Below are 23,515 nucleotides of genomic sequence, written 5' to 3'. Positions count from 1 at the left end.
GTTCAGGAGGACCAGGTCCTGTTCCCCTCAGCAAGACGCAGGACAAGGCAGGGATCCTCCCCGCTCTCCACTCTGCTGCCCTGTCACCCCCAGCCCCTCCCGACCCTGCCCATCAGCTGTCTCCTGGAGAATCAGCACCTGCAAACAGAGGATACAGAGCACGGAGCTGAGATGAGCACTGAGGCTCTCCGGTGGCCAGAGTACCTAGGATGCAGTCCTTTCATTCCAGAGGCTCACAGATGGTGAGAGGTCAGGGGCGATGGGGTGAGCTGTGCTATGAGAGGGTAGGGGTCTGTGGTGGACACCCAGGCTGGGGAGGGGGCTGCTGGGTATGAGAAGTTATGTCCCAGGGGGCCGGGGGCTAGCTCTGTCTACAAGGAAGGGCAGCAGTGAATGAGGAAAGAGGTGGAGGAGGGCCAGGATTGGTCTTAGGCAGAGTCAGCAGCACACAAAGGTCCGTCTAGTCAAAGCTATGGTTTTTACAGTAATGTATGGATGTGAGGGTTGGACCATAATAAGGCTAAGCACTGAAGAACTGATGCTTATAAACTGGTGTTGGAGAAGACTCCAGAGTCCCTTGGACAACAAGGAGATCAAGCCAGTCCATTCTAAAGGAAATCAGTCCTGAATATTCATTGGAAGGACTGATGCTGAAGCTCCAATAATTGGTCACCTGATATGAAGAACTGACTCATTAGAAAAGACCCTGATGCTGGGAAAGATTGAAGGCAGAGGAAGGGGACGACAGAGGATGAGATGGTTGGATGGCATCACCGATTCGATGGACATGAATTTGAGCAAACTCCGGGAGATGGTGAAGGATAGGAAAGCCTGGCGTGCTGCAGTCCATGGGGTCGCAAAGAGTCAGCCACGACTCAGCAACTGGACAACAGCAGAGCACACAGAACGGCCTCCCTGCGGATGGGACTATCGGGAAGTCAAGGTCTGTTGTGCTGGGACGGCCAAAGCGCAGACCTTGGGAGGAGGAGAACGTCCTGGAGTGTGTCCTGCTCTGGAACTGTCAGTAAACAAGCTCTGGACCAGAAAACACATCTAATGGGACTTTACTTTGTGACTGCCAATAGCAAGTCAAGAGTACCCAGGACCACGGGACTCACCTATGACTGGGAGCCAAAGAGACCCAGCAATCAGAACTCTTAGGGTCCCTTCTGGAGCAGCAACCGCAGGGGCTGCTGGTCACCTTCATGTGACAGACCACAGGTGGGGCACCATCAGAGTGCCCTGGCACTCTGGGCACCATCAGAGATGTGGTTCACCAAAGCTCACGGGTCCTTAGCAGGGCAAGTCTTCATGTGTGTTGCTCAGCATGCTGGCATCTAAGATTTACTGTGAAGGTTATCTGTGTGTGGTCTGATAAGTTTGGGAAACACAGCCCTCTAGGAGAGGCCAAAGGCACTTCAGCTTAATAAAGGACCTAAGAAGTCCTGCAAAGAACACTGTGTTTAACCCATACATCCCCAAACTTAATTATGGAACCTTTTTTTTTTTTGCCATATCATCCCTGGAATCTACTTTAAGTCTTGAACTCAAGGGTTGAGTCAGGCACTGAGTGGAAAGCAGGGATGGTTGAAAGGCAATGCTCAAAATAGCAACACCCAACGTTAGTAAGCAACTCACCAAAAATTATTCTCCAAAATTGTTAGAAAAAAATTTCAATTCCCTGGTGGCTCAGTCAGTAAAGAATCCGCCTTCAGTGCGGGAGACCTGGGTTTGATCCCTGGGTTGGGAAGATCCCCTGGAGGCAGGCATGGCAACCCACTCCAGTATTCTTCCCTGGAGAATCCCCATGGACAGAGGAGCCTGGCGGGCTACAGTCCATGGGGTCTGAAAGAGTCGGACGTGACAGCGACTAATCGCACATGGCTGAAGTACTGCTTCATCATCTGAAAGCTTCCTAGCGAGCTCTGAGGTTATGCATGCACCACCCACCACACCCAGTCCCCCAAACACGGACAGCTGGGAGGAGGTCCCCAAGCTCAGGAAAGATCCTGTTCACTCTGCAGGGCACAAATCCCATCATGGGCCATGCTTCTGTTGTGAGGCTGTGTGTGTGTGTGTGTGTGTGCACGCACAGAGAACACACACTCTGGACTGAAGTCCAGCTTCAGTCACATTTTGGTTCTGTTATAAGGACACCTTACGGCTTAACGGGAGAGCCTTTACTGAAGGAAAAGTGCTTTCTTTTCAAAATACAGTGAATGCAAAAGCAGGAGGGGAAAAAAGCAAGACATTAAAATAAATGCCTGCTACTTGTTGGACCAGAAAGAGTGTTACTTAAAACTAAAAACCAATGGCTTCTCCTACCAAGACTACTGACTTTGTGCACAGACCCAAAATGGGCGCCAGGCATGTCCCTAGTCTTTCAGACTAAAGTGAGTTGGGTAATAGGGTAATGGTAGGTTTTAGCCCTGGCTCTCTAACAAAGACCATGAATCTTCTTCTCAGGAGCTACTAGGGTTACATACAAAACGAAGACACAAATCCTGCAGTGGGCGCCCGTGTTGGTCATGAGTCACCAACCACGGTTGTGGGTTTCTCCTCAAATGGGAAAACCCTGTGACATCCACATACATTCACGCACTTCCATCTTTATCTTAAAGGAGCCACGTAAGTTAGAGAATTACTGAATGGTAAACACTCTTTTTTAAGTAAACAGGTGTTCAAGGTCTTACTGAGACCTCAGGCAAGCAATTTCCCTTCTCTGTGCCTCGTTTTTCCCATCTGTAAAATGAGGGTTACAGTAACAGTGAGCATCTGCTGCGGGCTTTAGGATGTGCGGGACACTGTGCCCAGCATTTTACATGAACTCTCACTGAATCCCAATGTCCCTTCCTCATGGAAAAGGCTAGGACGTGAGGCTCAGAGTGGTTTAATAACTTGCCCGAAGTCACACAGTGCTGGAAACCAGACATTCTGACTCGCGTTCTCCACGTGAATGTCTATGCCCTCCTTCTCTCTAAAAGCGGCCGTTTCCGTATTCATGGTGAGGAATAAACAGCATAAAATGTGTGCAACATTTAGTATGGATCAGGCACCTAGTACATGTTCAATAAATCTTAGCTAGTCTAGGTCTGAGAGCCCTAATCTAAAATCCTGGAGGCCGATGTACCTTGCAATTTAGAATTTTTCAGGAGAATTTTCAAGGGAGCAAAAAGGCAATGCACAGAATACAAAGATGTATTTGTAAATTATAAACTTGATAGAGGTTTAATATCTAAAATACATAAAGAACTCCTTAAAACTCAACAACAAAAAACAACCCAATTCAAAAATGGGCAAAGGGCTTAAAGAGGCAAGCCTCCAAAGACACACACAAGGGTAAAAAGCACAGAGCTACAGTAAGAAGCAGCTCTCAGTCACTGGGTAACTACAACCAAAAATAGAAATAAAAGCCAGAGTTGGTGAGGATGTGAAGAAATTGGAATCCTTGCGTGCTGGTGGTGAGCATCTAACATGGTGCAGTGCTGTGGAAACAGGATGGCAACTTCTCAGAAAAGCACACAGAATTATCGTGAGCTAGCATTTCCACTCCTGGATACACACGCTAAGGCACTGAAAGGTGTTCAAAGAGGTACATGTACACCAGTGTTCATGGCAGCAATGATCACGATAACCAAAAAGCGGAAGCAACCCAAACGCCCAGCGGCAGACAAACGGGTCAACAAAATCTGCTCTATTCTGCTGTTGTTCAGTCGTGAAGTGTGTCCAACTCTTTGTGACCTGAACTGCAGGCCACCAGGCTCCTCTGTCCGTGGGATTTCCCAGGCAAGAACACTGGGGTAGGTGGCCATTTGCTTCTCCAAGGGGTCTTTCTAGGCCAGGGATCGAACCGACATCTCCTGCACTGGCAGGCGGATTCTTTACTCCTGAGCCACCTTGGAAGCCGTGCTCTACATACATACAAAGAAATGGTACTCAGGCCTAAAAACAAGGAAATGCGACACACGTTACAACACAGCTGGCCCTTGATAAACAAGCCAGATGCTGCAGGACAAATATTGCCTGGTCCCACCTGTATGTAAGTACCTACAACAGTCGGACTCAGAGACAGCAAGTACTGATGTAACAGAACGGGTGGATACCAAGACTGGGGTGAGGAAGGGGTGGGAGTTAGTGTTTAACAGGGAGAGGGTTCAGATTTGGGATGAAGAAAAGTTCTGGAACCAGGTTCTGATGGTTGCAGAACAATGTGGATGTGAATGTACTCAGTGTCAGTATATTCTAAACTTCATGGCTCTATGGTGAGTTTTATGTGTAATTTGCCACAGAAAGAAAAAAAGAAAACCAACAAGATCTACAAGTTGTTCCCACATGGCCTTACACACAGGTCAGGAGCGCTCCTGGCTGCCTGTCTGCCGTGAAGGCACCCCTTGTTCCTGGTGTCTCTGCAGGGGTCACAACTCAGTCCACACCCCAGGGGGCTATGACCAGCATCTGCCTTTCCACTCAACACCTATATTATACGCTCATGGATCCACAAAAAGGAAAAGTTCACTTCTATCTGGATCCTTTCCACGCACACCACAACCTGTACGCTGACCTGCCTGGCCTGCCCGTGTCCCCTCTTGCAGCCACGGGAGGGGCCGGCCAGGGGGAGGGAGAGGGCTGTGGTGTCAGGCGTGGTCTGTAACACACAGTGGATCTGGGGGAGTAAGACCGACATGGGCAAGCACACAACGCTGAGCAAAAGTCCTCAGGAGGAAAACACATACTGGAAGACAGCACGGAGATTCCTTAAAAAACTAGGAATAAAACTACCATATGACCCACCAAGCCTACTACTAGGCAAAAACCCTGAGAAAACCAAAACTGAAAAAGACACAGGTACCCCAATGTTCACTGCAGCGCTATTTACAGTAGCTAGGACACGGAAGCAACCTAGATGTCTGTGGACAGACGAATGGATAAAGAAGCTGTGGTACATACATACCATGGAATATTACTCAGCCATAAAAAGGAACACATTTGACTCAGTTCTAATAAGGTGGATGAACCGAGAGCCTATTACACAGAAAAACAAGTATCACATAGTAATGCATATTATTTGGAATCTAGAAAGATGGAACTGATGAACTGATTTGCAGGGCAGCAGTGGAGATGCAGACACAGAGAAGAGACTTATGGACACAGGGGCGGGGGAGGAAGGAGAGGGTGGGATGGATGGAGAGAATACCATGGGGCCACATACACTGCCATCTGTAAAACATGTCAATGGGAATTTGCTGTACGCCTCGGGGAACTCAAATGGGGGCTCTGTGACAGCCTAAAGGGGTGGGATGGGGTGGGAGGCAGGTTCAAGAGGGAGGGGACACATACATACACCTACGGCTGATTCATGTGGATGTATGGCAGAAGCCAACACAGTATTATAAAGCCATCATCCTTCAATTAAAAATAAATAAAATTTTCAAAAAACACGTACTTTTTCTTCTTCAGTTTAGAGAAGTCAGAGGGAGAGAAAAGGAAGAGATTAATTTAAACCCTTATAAAAGAAAATGGAATTTTTTTTTTTCTCATTTTATGAAACTTCTACTTGTCATCCTGTTCCTCCAGCCAAGTCATTCCTTTTAGTGCTTGGTCTACTGAGTTACGAAAAGGTTAGGTCAAAGCCTGAAATAACAGAATTCTTTCTTAACCGATAATACACTGAAAGTGCCTCCTAAAAATCTAGAAGCTTGAACATTTTGTCCACTTGACTTCAGAATAACTAAATTTACTTAAGGAATGTGTCAAACGTGTCATAAATAATCCAGGACCTGGAACCCATCAGTCAATGTGGCAGAATTTCAGAAAATCACACTGGCATTATTCAAGTCTGAAAAGAACAAGGCAAGTGTTAGCTGATAACGCTACCAGCAGATGATGTAGAACTCTACCAGCATATAAAGTAGAACTTGGTAAACAACATTTTATCCTTTTAAAGGACACATTTTCAGGTGACCATGGAATCAAAACACTTTAAAGATAATTTCTGCTACAACTATCTAGGTGCTATCATCCACTCCAAATGAATCAAAACAAGAAAATAAAAAGTCAAAAGGACACAAAGTGAACAGACCATAACTTTATTGGAGATTTACTTGGCTACAATTATTACAAAAGAAAGAAACAAAAACAAAAAACGACTAAAGGTAATCGTGACCCTTAAGGTGCAGACTGCGAACTTCTGCAGCATGATTCCTGTATGAACGAATCACATCATGTTCCTTAAAAACAGCTGCAGCATGTGATGCTAAGTATTTTATTGTCAAATTATACATGTTAGTCTTACTTGATTTTAGTCATTTTTCTTTCGTTCTATTTACAGCAGAAAAGCCAGAAATTTCACTTTCTGTTCACCTTTGCATTTTTGCTACGTAACCTGCTGCTGCAGTGAATTCTGAGTGCATCTAGAAAATTTAAATGGTGGGTGATGTCCAAATAAAAATGGACTAGAGGGGGAAAAAAAACAAAAAAACACAATGATTAAAATATATTTACAAGTTAGTTTCAAAACATCATTTTCACCTCTAGTGGAAAATACAATAGTCTCAATGCAAATTCCCTAGGTATTGCTACTGGCAAATTCCAACAACTTTTAAAATCATTTCAATATTCTTGGTCTTAAACATATCTTAAAAACTTCTCATGTACAATATAAAATAAAGAAATTTATTTGGAAATAATTAAGTTCCTGAAAAGCAATCAGTGGTTGAAAAAATATACCTATTTAAATGTAATTAAAATAACCATATAGGTAATAAACAAGACATGAGTTTCAGTTCCGTAGCGAACACAAACTGGTTCAGGGCGCTAACAGAACTTCAGATGCTGTTTCAAATGAAGATATCAAGGTCTCAGTTTGGTGGCTTAAATGTTGTGTAAAAGGATTAGATACCCTAACAGAGCAAGATAGAAAGTTTTAAATCAACGGGGCCTGAAGACTGAACTGAGGTGGGTCTGCATCTTGATCAGTCTCTGCACTCTGCAGTCACCGGCCAATGTCAGGTGATGACTCCAAGAGCCGACTGCTGTGTGAATAATTGTACTTATGAACTGAACCGACAGAACCAGAGTAGCCTCCAGTCTCTTGCTATTTAGGCAGGGTAGTTTGAATCTTTCTGAGGGCAAGCTATTATTAAGAGAGGAAAAATACTAGCATTTTAAAAGATAATTTACAGGAGTGTTAGAGGTTGTTCTAAATTTAATCATTTCACATAACGTAAAAGAGAAAAGAAAAAGTTAACAAACATCTTTAAAACATAATTAAGAGTTCAGTTAACAAATCTTTGTCATACTTTCACAAACAGTAAAAATGCCACAGACAAAAATGACCTATTTAAGTTGTGCAAGTATATGACACATTGCAGGCATTATAATTATCTTTTTTTCAAATTCGGTTTATCAAAACAGCAGCGAGGCCAAACCACATTTTTTCCTCTCGGTTAAGCATATTTTCCTTGAAATGAGGTAAAGCATGGTACCAAGTGCAATGCTTATCTGTGCTACATGAACAGAACAGAGGGGGAAAAAGCTTTTACAAAACGCAGCATAGTCAGGACTGCTGAAAGTATTATTTAAAAAAAAAAAATAAAAAACATTTACAATGAAGGTTCATGCCAACTAACCTCCACACAATCATCGTAAGGAATTTCTGCAGTTGCTTTTCAAAACGTGCCCGCCCAGTCCTTCCCGCGTGTGCTGGCCGTGCAACCACACCGCCCACCGGGGGGCTTCCAGATCACACCGGGTCTCACGTGGCAATCACAGGAACAAAAGGATGACAGACAAGGTGGTCGAGTGGGTGACAGAGAGCAATTTTTTTTTTGTCCCTTAATTAAATGGATGCAAAACATTTCAGTAAGCTAAACTGGGGGGAAGTTTACAGCATTAAAAAATCAGCAGCACAAAAGCATTCATAACCATTTCGTATATCTACATCAGAGTTTTGACTTTTCAACTTGGGAACCAGGGGATCAGAGATTGCTTCAAAGTGTGAGTCACAAACTAAAATCTGCTACTGTCCTCCAACCAAAAGGAGAAAAAAAAAAAAAAAGCAATAGCTAAAGTCTGCTGTTGATAAAACATTTTGAATGATAGCAGGAAATTTGAACCCCTGAGACTGTGTGACCTAATCTTATCCAAGTCTGAACTTTTTAGTATTAACAAAAAATACTCTTCTTAAGGTTACAAAATATATTGAGGCATTTTTCTCCCAACGGGGATTGTAACTGTGAAACAATCTGATTTTGGTGCCAGGAGGCCAGAGGACGCCTCGACACTGGGATTAGTGCATTAGACACAACGCAAGGCCCTAAGCTCCTGGCAGCAGGTAGTTTATAATTATCAAGAGATTTGTGATACAGCTTTATCACGAATCACCCTCACAAGGAAAATTCATATCCAGCCTGACACATTTACAGTTATGTAATTCAAGAAGCGCCTGGTTTTACATTGTCAGGAGATCTTACATGGAGGTGTCTTTAAAAAAAAAATCAAATAGAAATCAAAGGTTCCAAATCAGAATTAAATTTTTAAAAAACATGTCCATCCAAATAAATTTGCTCTAAAGCTCGTTTAGTAACTGAGATCTCAGTGGAAGTTTAAGGTTGGAGACGACAAATCATGTGGGAGAAGCTGAATGCTCCCTTCACTCGGGTCTCCTTAGAAAGCGGAGCGGACAGGTTTCTGGGTACACGCGTGCAGAGGTGTTTCTCTGGGGGTGGGTGGCGCAGATAAAGCGAGAAGTACAGTATTCGACTGCAATTCAAAATATCAATGCAGCATTATATGAGGCGTCAGGTTCAGAATGATGTGCTGGAAATTACGAGACACCTCTGCTCAGCTTTCTTGAATTTCAAGCATAATTAAGGGGCAATTGCAGCAAAACTCTACTGGTACGTTGGTGGGAGTGCAAGACTGACCCACAGCTTTTAAAAAGGTAAATTAAGAGGTATTATAGTTACAGTGCAAAAAAAAAAAATTAAAATTTCAAGCATAATACATAAACGTAGCACCAAATGGGGAGGGGAAACATGCATGCAAAAGAAAAGAACTGAGGTATTTAAGTGAAGAGTGCCTACAAGTCTAATTAAAGAAACTTAGGCAAACGCCTAAAAGTGTCTTTTTTCTTCCTTTTCCAAAGATGGAAACAATGAGCTAGTTTACCTAAATTTTTAATGGCCTAAATCACAGACATATCAAAATTACGGCAGTTTATCGCAAACGTTAAACTTTCATGGCATTAACAGCACAGCTTTGGTAGGTGAAGTCTGCATGCAACACTGTGAAAAGCACAGTAAGAAATGTATGTGAGAAGACTCAGGGTAAGGTGCTCTGTTCTGCTTCTTTAAGTAAGTAATCAATCCATTGTAAGATCTGCAGCATATTTTAGGTGTGATATGTATACAGTTTATTTTGTTAGAGCAACAGCCTACAGGGCAAGGTTTATTTGCCACAGACAATTTCCATCCGTGGAACTACCTAGCTGGAGGTTTCTAGTAAAAGTGGGGTATTTAGCCAAAGATGATTCTTATGATGTATCTTTTAAAAAATCCATAGGTTACATATTCTGGTTTTGAAAATGTCTTCAGTACACCTGACAGAAATTCTCATATAATCCTGTCATTAGTTAGGTTACAGCTATACTAGTGAGTCGTTAAGTATCACGCTGTCTCGAGGTCTAATGCATAATAGACAGAATGAAGGGAATGTGAACAGTTTGTTCCAGAAAGATCAGAAGTGAAAGAATATCCACAAGGATTTTACTTTTAAGGCAAGAACCTCTTTTATGCAAGATAGCATGGCATGAGAAAACTTGAATGTGATCTGCCAACACGCCGGCCCATGCTGATCAACAGTCTGTCCCTTACTAGTAAGTGCAACAGTGACCGGGAAGCATCGTCTTATGCGACACAACGTGGAAAGGAGAGACAGCACCAGCACACTCCTCTCTCAAACCGAATCCCTCTGCTCGGCTTATCGACGCCGCAGGGCGGGCTCTGCCACGCACGCTGATGGCTGCCCAGAGCTCTCAACAGAACCCGTTGTGGGGGGGGTGCTGTTTCAGGTTTAAGCTCCTTGGACTCCTAACTCTAAGCAAAACCGACCGAAATTAAACTAAAATGAAACAAGACAAAATCTGTCAAGAATCACTTTGAACACTTGCGAAAATGTCATCAGTAAAGCACTCTCGTGATTTAAACAAAGCAGAAGTGAGGAAAGAAGACAAGAAAGATTGTGTTTGCGCAAAAAACTAAAACTACGGTTAGTTCCAAAATTTTTATACATAGGTTAAATGTTTTATTCTGTAATCTATCTTGTTATCAAACAAACTTTACGTTCTGCCTTCAACTCATTCCACTCACTATCAGTTTTAAATCATCCTTTTCAACTTAAATATTTTCCACCTTAATTCTGCTTTCCTTTTTTTTTTTTTTTTTAAATTTAAAAAGGGGTTTTCAGCTATTGGGAACCTGAGGTTGATTAGCTTTGAGGCTTCGCAGGGCTCTTCTTGCTGCTGCAGACTTGGCAATCCTGTAACTTCGGCCAACGCCTTTGAACTTCCCCTTCCCGACCACTTCCACGGTGACTCTGACCTTGCCATCGTAGGTTCTCTCAGCTGGGCTGCAAAAGAGCCAAGCAGCTCGAATGAGAAGTCAGACGTATTTATTGTTATTGTCAATCAGCACCGAGTACGTACTCTCAGGCTGACACCGCACAGAGGAAACGTGCCTTCTGACAGCTGCCCACTGCCAACAGACGGTGCTGCCACGTTCTTCTCACGTCCCAGGAGCAAAAAGAGCCAGCCAATCAGGCTGCAAATTGCAACTGCAGGACAGCACATCCCAGGGTGAGCATTTCTTCAAAACCCGGAGTTTATGGCATCTCTGAGGACTTTCCCCCTTGTTTTTCAGTGAGTTAACGCTCTTCCATGCACACTTTTGCTTACCTGAATTTGGCAGTTTCTGGTTCCATTTCAAGCAATTCTCGCACAGGGGAACGGGGCACATTTGCAGAAAATTTTTCTGTAATCAAAACGAAAGAATAATGTGCTTAATACGCTTGTTTTTTTTTTTTTTTAAGTTGCTTTTCATTGTGATCCTACTTCTTTCGAAGGGGAGCCAACCGTACCGATCAGCGGCCGCATCATGGGATAGTACACCTGCCAGACCGTCTCCAGCGACATCCCGCTGTCCATGTAAATGGCGCCCGCGAGTGACTCGAAAATATCCCCCATGGCCTTTGGAACTTCAATATCCTCTTCCTTCTCTTCATCCTCCTCGGATCTCCTAAGCTATTATAGTGAGAAGAGAAACTCGTAAGCAGAAAGGCCTCTTTGAAAAGCAGTCTACAGAGATGTTTTCTTTTCTCGGATGTGACTGCTACTATCTCTTTAACAAGGGTAACAACATCAAACGTTTATGACAGGCCAACTACACTGTAATAGGTTCTCCAAAAAGCTGCTGTCGTGTCCGACTCGGAGACCCCACGGCCTGCAGCACGCCAGGCTCCTCTGTCCTCCATTAGCTCCCAGAGTTTCCTCAAGTTCATATCCATTGTGTCCGTGACGCTATCTAACCATTCATCCTCTGCCACCCCTTCTCCTTTTGCCTTCAGTTTTTCCCAGCATCAGGGTTTTTCCCAATGAGTCCAGACATTACCTTATCTTAAAAAGTTTTTCACTTAAGAAAAAAAAAGCTCTTCTCTATTTAGTATTCTGTATTCAACAAGGGAAAAAAGATTACTTTCAAATAAAACCAAAGACAACACTAACACAAACTGTAACAGTCAATAAATTTATGAAAAAAAATTTCAAATTCATGCACAGTCACAGAACTGAATGCTGAAATAGCTCTACCTGCCGGCAGCTCAGCCAGGAGCCAGCAGAATCCTCATCCATGCAGTGTGAGCAAGGGTGCACACTGCTGCGGGGAGGGTAAAGCGCCACTTTTTGACAGGGAAATTCTACTCGGAAGGTATTTTCCTCCCAGCTCTCCTTTTATTAAACTGCTTAATAAATCATTCTGACAGAGAACCTGACACATAGTAGGTATTCAAATTAATAGAATAAAAATTTACATCTGTAGCAAATGCCTTTTAAAAGTTCCTAATTCTTTGACGTGGCAATTCCGTCTCCAGGAGTTCGTCTTAAGAGGGCAGCTGGATATTTAAGTATATTTATCACATACATGTTTATTAAAACCCTAACTAAAAATACGTTAACCATTCAGCAACGAAGGAGCTGTTTGGACACATTATACTTCAGCCATATATTCACTAGCTTGTAGCCTACTAAAAGTCATAATCCCAATTAATAATGATTGGAGAAAGTCACCCACAGTATATTAAGTAAAAAACAGGGTATGCGTGATAGAATTTCATTTCGTATGTTATCTAAGTTTATGTTTATATACATTAGTAACAAAACATCACAAAATGATAATTTTGGTTATTTTATAAAATACAAATTACTTGTGAAAGAGAAATAAAAAGAAGAGGGGAGAGCCATTTCTAAATGAATTGCTTAGCCACACAAAATTCTATACAGTGGATTTATAATGCCGACTACTGGAAAAACAAGACAACTTATTGTAGTGGATGGGAATTTTAAAACTTGCCAAGTTTATAAGCATCTACTTGTGGCTCAGACGGAAAAGCATCTGCCTGCAACCTGGGAGACCCAGGTTCAATCCCTGGGTTGGGAAGATCCCCTGGAGAAGGAAATGGCAACCCACTCCAGTACTTTTGCCTGGAAAATCCCATGGACGAAGGAGCCTGGTAGGCTACAGTCCACGGGGTCGCAAAGAGTCGAACATGACTGAGCAACCTCACTTTCTTTTTTTCACCAAGTTTAATTCTCTTCTTTCACAAATGAGGAAACTGAGGCCCAGAAAGGTGAAGAGACTTTCTTAAGATCAAACAGTAAGTTAGAGAAGCCAGACCATGACATTCCCCATCACTTTTTCGTAACTTCCATACATATGTTTATACAAACAAAGGGCAGGAAAAGAATGAACAAAAACTAGCAAAAGCCAGTATGTCCAACTGTCATCGAAAGGTTTTTTTTTTACCAAGGACCTTAGTTCTCCAAGGAGGGAATTGAACCTGTGCCCCCTTCATTGGAAGCTCAGAGTCTTAACCACTGAATCACCGGAGAAGTCAAAAGATAACTTTAGTTTTAGCTAATTCCTCAACTTCTAAGCTTACGTATTTCTACAGGAGGAGACTAGAGGCAATACTGAATGTATCTGAGGCGGCTGTGACTCCTGGTCTCACTGCTGGCTGTACTCCACCTCAGGCCCCTAATCTCGGAAGAGTGTACCAGGAGGAAGAGGGCAGGAAGGGTACCAGCTATGCCCCTCCTTCAGCACACCCGCCACCCAATTCACCACCTGACCCTCTGCCCTGTGGCTCCACCTCCAAACCCAGGCTCCCCACTTCTCTCACAGGACGCCAAGGAAGTGCACTCCTCCTTGACAAAGCCTGTGTAACTAACAACAGGGAGGCACGTAGTCAAGAAAGAGTAATTACAGTGGCTACCAGAGTTATGAATGGATTCCCTGAGTTCTCGTAAGAAATCTATGGAAAGAACAAAGGAGTCAGAATGAGAAGAAGAAATGAGAGTACTCTCCTGGGTACCCAGGTATGTGGATGGATGTTAGTGGAGAATCAGAGGCTGGAAAGATCTCAGCAAAATCTTTTCTTACAAAACTTCAAAACAGGTCACACACACACACACACACACACACACAAGAATTAGCTCCATCACCAAAAGGACCTTTGGCTGAACCTACAACAGACATCTCTCAAATTCCAATCCTTAGAATTTTAGAAGTTTGCTTTTTAAATGAGATTTCCCCATTTCAAGTGAAGCAGATGTACATTCGTGATGCTTACCTGAGATAGAGCAAATATTTCTGATCTATTTTAAACAGACAGAAAGGACAGAATCCACCATGCCTAGCTCTCACTAAGGTTAAAGCTTTTGGGGGGACCGGGGGGGGAAGGGTGGGCTGCACCTCTCTGGTGTGCCTGAATACCGGAAGCCCACATTGGGGGGCAGGGGGCGCGGTGCACCTCTCTCGCGTGCCTGAATACCGGAAGCCCACATTGGGGGCAGGGGGCGCGGTGCACCTCTCTGGCATGCCTGAATACAGGAAGCCCACATTGGGGGGCAGGGGGTGCGGTGCACCTCTCTGGCATGCCTGAATACAGGAAGCCCACATTGGGGGGCAGGGGGTGCGGTGCACCTCTCTGGCATGCCTGAATACAGGAAGCCCACATTGGGGGGCAGGGGGCACGGTGCACCTCTCTGGAATGCCTGAATACCTGAAGCCCACGTCAAGGACTGGGGATGAAGCTGCTGGAAGCCCCTGGCTCCTTCTCCTCACCAGAATGACCACAGTACCTGTGGCCAAGTTTAAAAGGGCTGCCTGAAGACTATGACCCACGTAGGTTTCCTGGAGAACGCAGAGCGTGCTGAGGACCATGACCCTGGCCTTCAGCCAGCTCTTTGGATGGCTGTGTTGAGAAGCCTAGTTGGAAGGCTTATTTTAAACACTGAACTCAACATATCTTAAAACAGCACTAACCTCAGAATCCATTCCTTGCATTTCGTTCTTCTCGAGCTGAAACTGCACGAAATCGTCGATGACGTGGAAGAGCTCGGGAGAAACGGCCTTAAAGTACTTGTGGTAGTCATACTTCACAGCCAACGACGCGAAGATGGTATTGTTGACCAGAGCAGAGCGCAGGTCAGTCAGGACCCCTGGGGAGTGCTGCCGTGGGTCTTCATAAAGGTGCTTAGTTATGAGGTAGTCCAAAATTGCATCTCCCAGGAATTCTAAGCGCTGGTAACAATCTGAAGGAAGATTCAAAGGGAAGCCATGAACGCCAGCAAAACCACCGACATGATTCCAAATAATAACTCAGTTAAGGGATGGATTCCCCCAAGACCCACTGAAAAGACCTTTATTGAGGAGGGGGTTCCGTTTACACATATATTCTTAAATGACCGAATTAGTGAATGACATCCTACTGAAGCTTCTGGAAATTAAATTTTAATGGCAAATTAAGCACATTTCTGATACATAAATTGGGGTCATAAAACCCTTAAGTTGCCAAAAGACTAACACTCTTTAAGAAAAAGGCATTTCCCAAGTGACATCATTTCACTGAGCCTTTTCCTTTGGCTCTCTGCTGGCCAGGTAGGTGCTGGGGCATCATTCTAAAGCCTCCATCACGATCGGCATCTCGCAACGTCAGACCTGCACAGGTCCCCTCCCCACGCTCTGCTACCACCACTGGGCACTGTCCACTCACACTCTGGAAAGTGTGGGAGTGGTACATGCCTCACCACTCCTGGGTTACATTTGTTACATAAGATAACACTTGGTACAAGAAGACCTTCTGCTCAAACTGAATAAAAAATGGTGACTTTGACACAAATCAAGGAGAATAGCGGGGGCAAGCAGAGACCTTAGGCAAAAATGATCAATGTCAAAATGTGAGACCTTATCGACACTAACCAACACTTCTATTTTCTCACACTGATTTAAAAGGAACCGTTCAACTGTAGAAACCCAGGTGGGAACAGATTAAGGGTGAGTGGCCCCCTCATCCCCAGTGAGCTCAGAAGCAAGGGCTGAGACAGAATAGAACCCAGGGCTCCTTCCAGTAGAGTGCGGTAGAAAACCAGGCCTCATTTCTTCTCCACAAAGAAAAACAGGTTTCAGTTTCACCAGTGTTTCTAGTCTAGAGCAGATAATTTTTCACTTTTGGTTTTACATTCTTCTGATCATCTTAACCTACATTGTTTTTCTTATACAAATGTTATACTCAGCTTTGGTTTTCTGAATTCAAGCGCTTATGACTCTGACATAGAGAAAAAAAACAAAACACAACTACAGACTCTCGCTGTTTCACAACCTGAAGCTGGTTTTGGTTTTAGGCGCCTATTCTCTCTTCTAATCGAATGGACTGGGAGTCGATTAAATAAAGGAGAGAAAGAAACATGGAGCTTACTGCAAAGCAGGTGATGGGAAAAACAGAGCAAGGGCGATGAAACCTTCCTGTGATAAGAGTTTCTTTTAATCGATTCCTCTTTAGACTTTAAAAGACCTTAAGAGAGGGGCCTTTTTGTTCAGGAAGAACAATAAAAAGACATGGAGACACATCCAGGATATAGGAATAAATTATCTAAGAACCTGAAGCAGCAGTGGCTGGACACCATAAAGGCACTGCGGTGGGATAAAATGGCAAAACACATCACAATACTAAGGCTCAAACCTAATTATGCTGCGTAGGAAATGACACGAGTTGCTAGGACAGCTCTGCTCCCAACTATCAAAGTTTAGGAACAGTGTAGCGCCCAGAACGATGAGGGGAAAAAAAGGACCGCTTTCATTTGCCTGCGCTTCCTCCCCCCACCGTGCATATTAAGCTCTAAGTCTGTACATACACAGATTATTCTCTTTACATTATTTTATGGGTCGATCCAATTAACACCAGGTCTCATTTTCAGAGCAGCAACCTGTGGTCTGGGGTTCCTTACCCGTGATCGTATTGTAGTGGTAGGAGGCGTGTGTAAAAGCCTGTAGAAGGTAAGCCTTATTCTTGAATCTGTAGTTGATTTTCTTTTCGAAATTTTCAAAACCCGAGATCAGGTGACGCAGTGTCCTGTCTGCGTCGGGGTGATCAAACATACACCTCGGGGGGATCTTCAAACACCCATACTCCAAGTCTTTCAACACAGAGGCTCGGTAGCCGGCTCCAGAGGCGGCCGCACGGCTCCCTGAAAGGTTCTTTTGTTGGCTGGTGAAATTCTCCCTGGTCGGGCACATGGCCTTTTCCCGATCAGTCCTTTTAATTACCGGGAGCACCTTCAGCCCCAGCGAACAGAGGAAAAGCTGAGCAGCCCTCTCGCCACAGCTGGTTAAATAGCAGCCCAGCAGGGCTTCCACACAGTCGGCTATGCTTTTGTCGGCAATGCACTGCTCGGTGTGCAGGTCGTAAGAGATGGACTGCTTCCCTGTGTCCACACCACAGTTTTCTTCTGATGGATTCCAGAACCCCACCACAAAGTCATCCTCTTCAACGGCTTTGCTCGGATCCAGATAGCACATCGCATCCCAGGAGCTGTAGTCGAAATCCTCAAAATCGGATGAGAATGGCAGACTACCAAGGGAGGACTTTTTGGGCATTTTCCACTCGTATGCAGAATCGGTGGCAGAAAAAGGAGAGAGAGAGATTTTCTTGACGAAAGCCCCTGACCCCATCAGCATGTTATCTATGAACCTGATGTGCTCCTGATCGTATTCCAGGAAGTCGTCCTCGTCGTCCGCATCCTCCTTGTGAGCCCTCCACATCAGGTCCTCCTCCTCCTCTTCCTCCTCCTCGAAGTCATCGTCCAGTTTGCCATTAGCCAACATGCAGTCTTTTGTCTGGAAAAGGGGGAATGGGGAAGGAGGGGAGACATAGCTGCTGTTTTTAAAAGGGTTTGAGACTCAATAAAAGCAAGGGTTATGGATAATTTCAAATGACAACCACAAATACTAAAAGGCAACTTTCAAATCACGGCCATTTGTTTTCAATTAACATAAAATAAGTTATTTAATCATATAAACAAAGTAAAACATGTTCTTTGAATGTTCGTTTTCTAAGTTATAAAATGACCTTTATCTAGTATGAAGCTTTAAGTTAAGGATTTTATACATGGATATAAAGTTTAAAATTAAGGCTCACAAGGCAAAACTTCAGCTAAGAATTATAACTCTGGCAAGATACACAATGAAAGCTCTCATATGCCGATCACAGAGCTCTTCGATTTTGCTGACAGTTTAAAAAAAATTTTTTTAAGATTTTCAAATTAACAAAATTAAAGTCCAGGTGTAGAAAAAGCATAACTTCTGCAATTCAGTAAGAGTATAACATATAAACAGATACAATTATTTTCTTTATAACATTAAAACGTACAGTGGGGCTTCACGGTGAAGGTGTGTCCCTACTGCCACTTCAAATCCAAGCACATTGCTACAATGTGAAACCAACTGCCTTGCTTGGAAACTAAAAGTGACCACCATGAAGCTATGAATTTGAGAAATTATGCTTTTCCCTTCAGGGTAACAGATTATAGCATAACTGACAAAAACAGAAGACAATTTAGACTAACATGAAACACAACAATCCCGTTTCTGTCAGAAGGTCTTTGCTAATTCCAGTTTCTCTGGCCAAAGCTTATTTGTGAGTGACAATCTTAATAATGGGCAAGGATTCAGTAACCATGGAACTTTTCTGCAATGCTAGAAAGACACCAAATTTCTGTTGTGCAGTGAAAAAAATAAAAATAAAAATAAACAAGACTTTACTTGGGGAGAAAGGCAGGAGGGTGTGCTTCAATTCTGATAGTGACAACTTTGCAGAGTATTATGACAAAAAGGTTTTTAAGCTTTCTGTGGGTTTTTTTTCAAGAGAGATACAAACAGTGCATTTGTCTGAAAAGAAATAAGTGCAACGAACCAAGCCATGTATCTACAACTATCTCTCTTTATATTTTTTGATTAAAAAGTTTACGATTTCTTTTCAAGAATAAGGAAGAACACCAAAAGAAAAAAGAAAAAAAAAAGCTATAATGGTGGATACCTCTAGGGACTATTACCTAATAAAAACCTTATACTTTCCCAGAGTAACATGAGATGTTTTTGACTATCTGGTCCATAAGGGCGGGGGGGTGGGGTGGGGTGGGGGGGGTGGAAAAAAAGGCCAAATTTTGATTTTAAAAAAAGACAATATTTTCACTTAAAAAAATCTTTATGTATCTTTAGTAAGATGCTACCATAACCAAAAATTGGCAAAGTGCAAAAAAGGCTGGGGTTTTATCAACAAATAAGCTGTGTGATCTTGTGCAAAGTTCTTTAATGCCTCTGGGTTTCAGTTTTTCTATCTGCAAAATAGTGGGATTCTACCTTACTAAATGGTTTCCAGGAGCACTTCCAGCTCCTTAAGAACAAACAAAAACAAAAAAACACTAGCAAGAAACTCTTTGCTCTCACAGTTCACTTTCCACCTAAGCTATTCCCACCTCTGGCACCTGTACACAAAGCTTTCATGTAAACCTACTTGCTGAGCAGCGAAGCAGGCAGAATAGGAGTGGATTAAGCATAAGTTTCCCAATATCATCTAACAGTCTATTTCGAGATACAGAAATTATTAAATAAAAACATAAGCAGTATTTTAATGCAATCTAAAAATCAAAGTACCAGGCCATTTGAAATGCTAAAGAAAATAAATAAGAACTTTATGTTGTATCTTTAAAAAAAAAAATTTTTTTTAATTAAAAGGACATGCTAATATCCCCTTTATGCTAAAAAAAAAGTTTTTAAAGCACCAATGATACTATGAAACTATTTATAAGGCAGGGTAAGTGTTTCTGGAACTTTTGTCATAGACATGCAAGATTTTCTCTGAAGTTCTCAAAATCATACACACTTTCCTCTAAGCTTCTATTCCTAATTAAATAACATATATAATTTTTCTAACCCAACTTGCATTAAAATACTCAATGCTCTGCCAGGTAGTCAAATAATGCACAAGTATAAAAACATTCTCAGTGAACAGGTTAAAAAATCAAAACAGGGTCACCGAGCATGCTACCTGGAAATACTTAAAAACAGATTGTCTAGGGCATACACGTCAGAAAGAAGATGAGAGAAAAAAAAAAATACATGTAGAAAACAAAACTTGTGAAAGAAACGGTATTCTCATTGCTGATCTGAAGTAGAGATGAAGTAACAATTAACCAGTTCATCATTAATGCAAAATAAATGTCTGAAAAATGACACGGCTGGCAAGATGGCCTCCCAGCCAACCGCCCTGGACGGCGGGCTTCCACAGCTCCGGGCTCCCAGGCCCTGCGAGCTGCCCTCTGGTGGCCTTCCAGACGAGAGAAAACACAGCAGCAGCAGCTAACGTTTGCAGGCTGCTTTTAAGTTGTTGGCAAGATTTAAACTATTTCCAGGAAACTACAACCTTTACGTATTTTTATTTTTTTAAGGTCACAAGAGGAGAAATAGTCCTGAGGAGGCCCTGAGGTGCAAAAGCAAGATTTTACTGAAATCATTTCACAGACAAATTGGAGATTACAGGCTACTGATTTCACTGAACAGAGCTAAGGATCTATGATAAATCGCAATATGTCATATTCAAGTTAAATGTCACAGACTTAAGCCCTTTTTTTTTTTTTTGAATCACAACACCAGATACTCTTTTGCCTTTGGCAAGGGAAGATAATAGAAACTGTTCTCTATCACAGTTACAACACTGTTCTAAATTCAATGAAAAGAAATCAATTTACTATATAGAATTTCTACTCGATTATAAACACTGGGAAAAGAAACAAAAAATTAATAAAACAAGATTCTGCCCCCTCACCAGAAAATAAATCCACTCAGTTACAAAAAACTTACCATTTCATCTTTTTCCCATTTCTCTGTGTTACTTTTGTCTTGATTTACTACGTAACCAGGAGGAAGCCAATTCACAGGGGGGTCAAATATGGACACCACCATGCGGCTGGGCAGCCCCTTCTTTTTTCCAAGCCGATACAGATTACAGTTGCTGACCTGCAGCAGAAAAAAATTTATGCAACACTTATCCATAAATGATCGCTGTGGAAACTCATATAAGACATTAATGTAATTTTTAGCTAAAGATTCTTCATATTCCATAACTGGTCATCAGTTACACAGACTGAACAGCTTTTCTACCTATTCATGATAGGAAATATTAAATTCTCATGTAATCTGAAGATATAAAATTCAAACTGCTGATTGGAGCTATCAAAATAGGAAATAATCGAAATCCACCAAGTCCAAAATGTCCCAATATTCTCAATGAAATAAAAGGCGAAGTACCATAAACTCTAGCTATAAAATAAAACCAGCACTCAAGTAATTTTTTAAGTTCCTTGAACCTAAACTATAAATATGATTTCAACTACAATGCTTTTCCAAACATCATTCTTTTGTTTTGGATGGCATTTCAAGGTATTTCAACTATTTTAAAACAAAGCAAAGGCAATAAAGACAAACTCCATGTTTACTGACATCAATAAACCAGCTTTACTGTCTTCCCTCTGGTCCATTTTTTCTAAAGCCTTCATCTCCTCCATAATCTACTCAAATCGCTGTGTCTCTGCCTAGCTTTTACTTGAACACCAAGGTCTAGAACTGTCGATCTCATTTTCTGAAAATAGGGCTCCTTTTTATTAAGCACTTCATGAGTCCCTTTCCCCCACGTAACTCAATACCCCTGAATAAGCACCCATGCTGGAGAGGCACTGGTTGGGATGTGAGACAGAGAAGTGGTCCCTGAAGCCTGCAGGACTGGGGGGAAGCCCCCCACGAGGCTCACTCTGGGCCGAAGGGCTTTCCCACGCCGCCCGCATGGCGTTAAGTAGACTCTGGTTTCCCTCTCCACTCCGTGGGACCACGGCATCGCAGATGCCAACGAGAGGATAAAGCGCGACAGGCACTTGGATGGAAATTACAAAGTCAGTGGAAATGGTTCTTCGGAAGGAGGAGGGAGAAAGAGCTCAGAGAGGGCCCACGGGAGGTACAGGGTGGGGCGGGCCTCATTCACATGGAGACACGAGGCGAGCAGCAGAGTAGCAGCAGCAGGTGTGTGCAGGCCCGGGAAAGACAGCCGGGGAGGCCGCCTGGCCATGGCAGGGCTGGGGCGGGCACGCCGAAAGGGCCTTCAGCACCCTGCTGCACAAGTGACGATGATCTCTGCACCAAGTAAGGAGTCAGAGCTTTCTGAGCAGCGGGATGGAAGAACTTTCAAAACGGAAAATAATCTCTTTCCTACCTAAGAGGATGAAGTTACTTTCTACTCACTCTCAACCTCTGCAACCACCCTGGGGAAATCTCGTTTGCTTTCAATTAGCACTCTTAAAAAGACGATTCCCCCAGACCGCATCTAAGTCCTACATTCTTAATTACCTGAACATTCCCCCGCCAAGTCTGTCAAGTAGAAAGCCCTAAACTTCACTTTGACTCCGACACTCCTGCCTCCCCCAGCACTGGCCCCTCAGAGCCCGGCTGCCCTGGGGGTTACTCCTGCAGCAAGCACCCTCTTTACTTAAGGAGGCTGCAGGGAAGAGTGTGGAAGGCTTGGACTCCAGCCTCAGCCACGCTCCTGACCATCCCAGACCAGCCAGGTGAACTGCACGAGCCGACAAAACTCTCTAGGCAAGAGTTTCCTCATCTGCAGGATGGGGCCGTGTTATCATCGACCTCTCAGGGGTTCGCTGAGAAGACCGGATGGAGAACGTCTGTGGCCCGCTCAGTGCACTGCCAAGTGTCACGGACAACAGCAGGGGAGGGCGGTGTCATGGTCAAGAGCAAGGTCTCTAAAGCCGGACTGTCTAGGCCATGCCACGTATTTCCACACTTTTGACTGCTGCCACGGTTTATTCACCGAGTGATGACACGCTCTGCCATCTGTTCCCTGTTTACACACTATAAATGCACGTCCTTCCATTAACGCCTTCCCTGTCACAAGTGATAGCCCTTCCTTCCAAGTGCTCAGCAGCTTTGTGTGTTATATGCCAAGCAGGTACCTGGCGCCTTGTGATCCCTCTCTCATCATCATTTAAATATTTATCCTCATTACTTTTCTTCTCTGAATCTTAATTCCACACTACATTTAGTGTCACTCCTGTGCGGGGTTTCCCTGGTGGCTAAGCTGGTAAAGAATCTGCCTACAATGCAGGAGACCCAGGTTTGATTCCTGGGTCGGGAAGATCCCCTGGAGAAGGCAATGGCAACCCGCTCCAGTACTCTTGCCTGGAGAATCCCATGGGCAGATGAGCCTGGTGGGCTACAGTCCGTGGGGTGGCACAGAGCCGGGCATGACTGGGGACCAGCACTCTCCCTTTCCCGTGCACGTGCTCCAGAGGCCCCCGCTGCCCCGTCGGGTGTGGCGGCCCCTGCAGCAGGACCTGTGAGTCCTCTGGACCACGGATGCTGGAAGCCACCCTGAGTAATTCCTCTAACTGCACAAGGGTTTGGAGAAGGCAGTGGCACCCCACTCCAGTACTCTTGCCTGGAAAATCCCATTAACGGAGGAGCCTGGTAGGCTGCAGTCCATGGGGTTGCTAAGAGTTGGACACGACTGAGCGACTTCACTTTCACTTTTCACTTTCATGGATTGGAGAAGGAAATGGCAACCCACTCCAGTGTTCTTGCCTGGAGAATCCCAGGGACGGGGGAGCCTGGTGGGCTGCCGTCTATGGGGTCACACAGACCGGACATGACCAAAGCGACCTAGCAGCAGCAGCGCAAGGGTTAAAGGACAGTTCCTTACCTTTTTGCTTCTCATGTAGGAAAGGCGGCCCTCATGCGCATCAGGGTAAGTGCAGAAGAGATACGTGGTGATCGCATGCTTGAGGAAGGAGTCGCCAAGCATCTCGAGCCGCTCCAGGTTAAATCCATCACTAGCGTTCGAAAGGGTC

General features: G+C 43.8%; 1 protein-coding gene across 3 annotated transcripts in view; it reads right to left on the bottom strand.

The window, feature by feature from the left end:
- Positions 1 to 6,070: 6,070 nt before the first annotated feature.
- Positions 6,071 to 23,515, bottom strand: part of DICER1 (dicer 1, ribonuclease type III) — a 55,518-nt gene continuing 38,073 nt past the window's right edge. For all 3 annotated transcript variants that reach the window (XM_010851405.1, XM_010851404.1, XM_010851406.1), the window contains 7 exons: positions 23,368 to 23,515; positions 20,466 to 20,621; positions 16,556 to 17,444; positions 14,595 to 14,863; positions 11,134 to 11,296; positions 10,952 to 11,027; positions 6,071 to 10,626 (listed from right to left, as the gene is read on the bottom strand). In XM_010851405.1, the coding sequence (XP_010849707.1) occupies positions 10,461 to 10,626; positions 10,952 to 11,027; positions 11,134 to 11,296; positions 14,595 to 14,863; positions 16,556 to 17,444; positions 20,466 to 20,621; positions 23,368 to 23,515 (1,867 nt within the window). In that variant the 3' untranslated portion in view covers positions 6,071 to 10,460. The remainder of the gene's footprint in view (positions 10,627 to 10,951; positions 11,028 to 11,133; positions 11,297 to 14,594; positions 14,864 to 16,555; positions 17,445 to 20,465; positions 20,622 to 23,367) is intronic.

Source organism: Bison bison, unplaced genomic scaffold (genome assembly GCF_000754665.1).
Source record: "Bison bison bison isolate TAMUID 2011002044 unplaced genomic scaffold, Bison_UMD1.0 scf7180017864302, whole genome shotgun sequence".
Taxonomy (NCBI): Eukaryota; Metazoa; Chordata; class Mammalia; order Artiodactyla; family Bovidae; genus Bison; species Bison bison.
This window is presented reverse-complemented; position numbering and strand designations above follow the sequence as displayed.